This window comes from Alligator sinensis, unplaced genomic scaffold, assembly GCF_000455745.1.
Source record: "Alligator sinensis unplaced genomic scaffold, ASM45574v1 scaffold74_2, whole genome shotgun sequence".
In the NCBI taxonomy this organism is placed as follows: domain Eukaryota; kingdom Metazoa; phylum Chordata; order Crocodylia; family Alligatoridae; genus Alligator; species Alligator sinensis.
The window spans coordinates 3,506,796-3,512,684 of record NW_005841931.1 but is presented as its reverse complement, the minus strand read 5'-3'; the positions used below and the strand labels follow the sequence as shown (position 1 = coordinate 3,512,684).

The 5,889-nt window shown below is 40.6% G+C and overlaps 1 protein-coding gene across 1 annotated transcript in view; it reads left to right on the top strand.

Annotated features, from left to right (window-relative positions):
* Positions 1–5,889, top strand: part of BRAF (B-Raf proto-oncogene, serine/threonine kinase) — a 148,661-nt gene that overhangs the window by 109,785 nt on the left and 32,987 nt on the right. Inside the window, exon 8 of the mRNA XM_006019543.2 lies at positions 1,686–1,690. Coding sequence (XP_006019605.2) covers positions 1,686–1,690 — 5 coding nt within the window. The remainder of the gene's footprint in view (positions 1–1,685; positions 1,691–5,889) is intronic.

Here is a 5,889-nt window from a genome sequence, read left to right as displayed (position 1 = left end):
CCCCCCCCCCCAGCAAGAATAGGAAACTGATGGGAGTGGTGCCTGGGCCGGGAGTCGGTGTGCTCTGCGTTTAACCCCTCACATGCAGTACGCAGACTGCCAGTTTGACAGCCCCATATTAGTACAAAATTAATTAAATTTCCATTAAATTATTGCCTTGACCTTTATAGAAGTAGCATTTTCATACATGTGAAGTTTTAAATGAGGAGAGTTGGTCACTTGTAGTTAAAGAGCTTCTAGGAGTCTCATGCTGTACAGATTCTTGGGCATTTGCAGATGCACCAGATATAAAAGATGTCTAGTTTCCCACCAAGCACTCTTTTTTCGCAGTACCTTGCATTGTTAAACACAGCATAGGATGTGCATCACAGATGTGAAATCCTCTGCATTATACAATATATTTTTTCCTGATCAGCCAATATTATAAATGAATTTAAGCCACAGTAGCAGCTTAGTTTAGCATGTACACTACAAGGCAGTTACAATGCTGGGGGTAGCCCTGTCAGTAATGTTTCTTTTCAACTATAGCAGTAGTTTGGTCCATTGCCCTAGTTAAATAAGTGTTCCATCTCTTCCTGGTTGTCCCTTTCAGAGGCAAAACCCTTTTCAGCCTTTTTGGGCTGTAACTCAGAGGTATTCATAAGTGTAGGCAAGTTGCAGGAGTGTAGCTAGTGTTATGTGCCTGCACCCTGAAGACACCCACGCAGTTTAATAGTTAAGAATGCCTCAAGGTCGGGAAGAGCAGAATAAGATAGAATTCCAAAACTGAAAACATTTAGAGAAATAACATTTTATCATCCATAGTACAGTGGCTAGTATAATGATATGGTAATTACTTCTGTGGTTTTTGTGTTCTCTTAGTACTTGGCATGGCACAGTGCACGTGGAGAGGGATGCTGGCAGCTATCTTGCCAAACTCTGAAAGAAGAGAGAGAAGCCAAAGGAAGAAGTTTACTTGCCTCATAAATCGGTTCCAGCAGATTGCAAAAAACCCAGAAGAATGTAAGGAAGGATTCATGCTGTAGGACAAGCATGAGAGAGAGGAGGTTAGGGTGTGTGCGCTTCCTTGAAAACATCTCAGCATGGACTGATTGGACAGAGAAAGGGACATAAAGGAAAGTATGTTGGTCATGATGCAGAATTGGACAAGTTTACTGGAGGAAGTTGTTGTACTGCACTCATACTTAACACCCTAATTTAACTTTGTTTTGGTGCCTTTCTTTTCCCCCAACTGCAAGGTACAGGTAGGTCTCTGCATCCATCCCCAAGACAAGGGAATATTCTCTTGATTCTACTATCCTTTCACATTTTTGAGACCCCCATTTGCCACTAGCATGTGGTCACTCTACGTTTTAGCTGTTTCTGCACTGTTTTAGTTCTTTTTAAGTTTGCACTGTCTTGTTATGTGCTAAATACTTAGTTTTTATTAAAGTACAGTTCACACAGAGGATGGCCATTCCCAATAAAATTAAATTCACAGTAAACAATGCATTGTATTTGTTCCTTGATTATATTCATTTTTTCCCTCCTATCCCTATTATTAAAATGAGCTTCCTTGAATTTACTACTTTGACCCTGAAGCACATTAGAAACATCCCCTCCGACTATTCATAATAGCTACTTGCAGACATTAAAAAAACCAATCAAAAAATCCTAAAAAACCGTGCTTTGCTAGATCTGTATAGATTGGGTGCTTCAGTAGGTTTTTTGGCATTTTTATCTAATAGCTAATTCAATCAGCTTCTGTTTTTTAGCAGCTGGAAGCAGCCAATATTCCAGAAGTCTTTCTACTTCTCTCCCCCATTCTTTGAGGCTCTTGCTTATTTTTCAGATATTTGTAAAACACAGCAAGCATCTATAATATGAGGCAGATACATTACAGAATTCTCCTGCCTGGTCTTCAGACTCTTGCCTCCCATATAACCTTCATAAAAATGTACTCCCTTGTCATTCTGCAGCTACTCAGAGAAAGGCTTTGTAAGTGAAGAAAGCAAATACTGCATGCCTAACCTTACGTAACAACTGGAATCACCACAATATTTTTATCTGCATTTATTTTGGGAGCAAAAAGTTGTGTGGGTGTGTTTTTCTTTGGGGGTTTTTTTGTTTTTTTTTGTTTTGTTTTTTTTTACTGTGTATATGCATGGCCTCCCCCCTTTAATTTTTTGTAGGTTGCTCACTGGAAGTTTTATTTATGTCATGATGGACCTTTCCACACCTCCCCATGTAAATGTTATCCTTTCACAGTTTTTCCCCAGGCCCCCAATGACTATAGAGCATTATCTCTTTCTCTTGATAAATCCCAAGCTCGCTGGTAGACAGATAAGAAGTGTGTGGGTTCTCCTAATAGCTCCAATATTCAAAGATGTCACTAACCTACTGGTATTGCCAAACTTCGATCCAAGTCTAAACAGCAGTGCAGATTTTCATGAAAACAACTCTTGTACCTGATTACTAATATCAGGCTGATCAACTACAGGCCAGTACTACTAGATGTAGTGATTCTGGTGGTAGTGGATACATTCTTCTGTACACTGAGGTGAGACACTCCTGTACTACAACTCCAGATTGAATTTTTATATTGATTTTCCATGGAAGTAGCTGTCTGCCATCTCTGCTGGTCACTGCAGGTGTGCAACGTTGTTCATCTTAACAGTTGTTGCAGGTTGTTCAGGACTGGAAGTAGAGCTCCAACAAATACTACAGGCCTGTGAAATGTAATGCAAAAATAGCCACAGAAGTAGTCGCTCTTCTTCTAGCAAGATCCTTGTATCATCACAGCAGTTAAGAGTGACAGTCTTCCATCCTCCCCAGATCCTGCTTGCCTGCCAATACATCTGGAATACCCTGCTTGTATTAATGATACTCTCTCCAAGTTGCTTGGTGATGGTTTGGAAATTTGTTTGAAAGTAAGACAACTTGACAGTGAATTCTGGCTTTAAAAAAAAAAAGTATATTTGTATGTCAAAGTGAAAGAAATCATGGGAGTTTGACCCAATTTTGACCCAAGTCTTAAAATTCCAGTAGATCTTGATACATTTCTCTGCCAACCCTGATAAACAGCCTTTAATGCATTGAGCCAGCAGTGAAACATTTTTCCCATGGGTACCTGTGCAGTAAGTTGTACATTTTTAAAAAAATCTCAGAGTGGCATGGATGTTCTGATTTACAAGGGGGACAGATCAAGTCACTGTTGATAAAGCAGTGTAAATGCCCCTCTTTCAGTTCAGTTAACTTTATCTGGATGAGCAGAAGGAGGAAACACCCCCCCCCCCCTTAAAAAAAAAAAAGAGAGAGAGAGAGAAAAAACTTTCCAGATAGACACGGTCTTAAACACTTGAAAAATCCTGTTGGTACATTAAATGACATGTGCATCATTCATGTTAAAACTTGAATGCCTTCAGTGTTTGTAAGGAGGGTTGACTTTAGAAGATGATTAACTAAAAAAAATTGTTACCAGCTTCTAGATATCTGAAGACATTGTGTAAGGAGTGAGTGGGAGTTGTGGTTTTGTAAAATCTGTGAATCATTAATTGGCATTTACATGCATTTATCCCAGTTGCCTTTATAATCCTGATGGACTCAAACTTGTAACACTTGAAGGCAATGGGAGCCTTGCAATTTGGCACTATTCACTAAAGATGAAATCTTGGGTTGTGTTATGGTATGGCTTTGGCATACTCTCCTTTCTTTAGAAATTGAACTGTATCTTTTTAACAGGAGCTCCTGCTCATTGCTCTCAAAGTAAAAGTCAAAATAGGATGTCTCTGTCTCTTCTAGCACAAATACATTGCAGTAATAGAGTCTGTTTTTCATGGACAAGGACAGTTTTATAGTAGCTAAAATTAATGTGTTTAGGAGGTAGGGATGTGTCAGGCATGTGACAGGTAGGCTATGAATATTTTATTCATGATTTGATTTTTAAATGTTCCCACAGTAGAAGGCCTGAGGGGGGAACACTGTGTGGGATAAGATGGCATAATTTTGCAAATATACCTCAGAAGAACTTCCCCTCAATTACAGAAATAGTCTTCTAGCATGGAGACTGAGTATTACCTATTCTTATGAAAGCCAGAGAGACGAGAGATGCTTGCTCACAATTTTGGCAATTGGAGTCCTTTGTAAGTCCTGGAAGTGCATCACAGCCCATCTGCTGCATTTGTACCACAGAAAACTGCTTTTTGTAGCAGCTGTGCTTGGATCCTTGAATTTGACAGTTTCTGCCACTTGCTACTTCCCTCCCTATCATCAGTCTATGCATGCAGTAACCCCTTGGACCTGTGCTACAGAACTGAACCTTGGGCATAGACAGAGTTTCACTCCAAAAGACAAATGGATTGTCCCTTTTCCTGGTCTTCTCTTATCCTCTCCCCTACCCAATCAGAGGTTACAGTTTAACTGGATAGTCCCTCAAGAGTGTTTAGTGGATGTGCTACATTGGCTTATATTGTCATCAGAGGGGATTGCTGTGCTTTTTGTGGGGTCCAGAATAAATGTTGTCCAGTACAGATGTGAGCAAGGATGGGTGGCGTATACAGAGTATTCAGGGAATCCTCCCTAAACCCCCAGGGGTGGCCAACCTGTGGCTCTTCAGAAGTTAGTGTGTGTCTCCTTGAATCTTTGCACAAGCACAGTGACCAGCTTCCAGATGGAGGTGTATTTCCAAATTGAAGCTGGTCACTGTATGCTTGTGTAAAGATTCAAGGATATGCATATTAACTTATAAAGAGCTGCATGTGGCTCCGGAGCCACAGCTTTGCCACCCCTACTATAGGCCGTTACTCCTTCTGATCTTCTCACTGGTCCAGTGATGCTGCATTCAGCACAAAAAAGACTGTAATCCTTTCAGGAGTGTTTTCAGTGCTCCTTTACAAAATGCAGGTTACATACTTGTGTTGCAACCTAACATCATTGCTAGTAGCTTGCATACTATTAACAATGTCTTCCTGAATTTCCCAGAGATAATGAGCTGTGTTAGTCCAAAGTTGAGCAGAAGATGGGATAGATTTGCACCTTTTATAGACTAAATCAGAGATGCATAAGCTTTTGAAAGTGGCAGCTTACTTCATCAGATGCTAAGAAGGGATTTCACAAATCCTCTGTCTTCTCCAGACCAAATCCCTGTCTCTCCAATTTGGTCTCCCTTACAGCATACTATCCCAGACTTAGTCTAGCAGCTACCAGACAGTATAATCTTGAAGGAAATTCCTACTGTGAGGGTATTGTTGAAAACTCATTTACTTGGTTTTCCAAGCATATTCACATGCATTGCATCTTTTCATGAGGACTGTCCTTTTTCATTCACTACTCTGAGGGTACTAGGAGAGCTTCATTAGCTATATCATTGGGAAGGGCTTCAGTCTATTCACTCCAGAAAAGATTCTTCCCATTGGAAGCACAGGAGTTTAGGTAGAGATAGTGACACTTTGTCCTTGTGAACCATCCGCCCCACTGTGGATACAAGCACTGCTGGCTTTATTTAGCTCTGTGGGGATTCCTGTAAACAACTGCTTCAGTATCCCAGCTCATGGCCATCCCTTTCTCCCCCATCTCAGAAGAAAGTGTTTACTTGTTAGCTTAATTAATTTTGCTGACACCAGAAGTTACTAGTCTTGGATGAGCATCATGGACCAAGAGTCATTCAGTCCCTGCACAGATGTCTCCAGATTAAATCAATAGTGTTTGGGTCACCTGTTCACATTCTGGATAACCAGAGATTCCCAGACCTGCTGAGAAGGGATGAGCTCTCATTGAGCGAGATGATAATCATTTTGTCCTGAATTAACTTTTGTTGATATTTTCTTCACCTGTAAATTAGAAGACTTGGGTACTGCCATGGTCTGATTTCTTCTCACCCCCCCCCCCCCTCTTTCAAAAACCATAATGTGT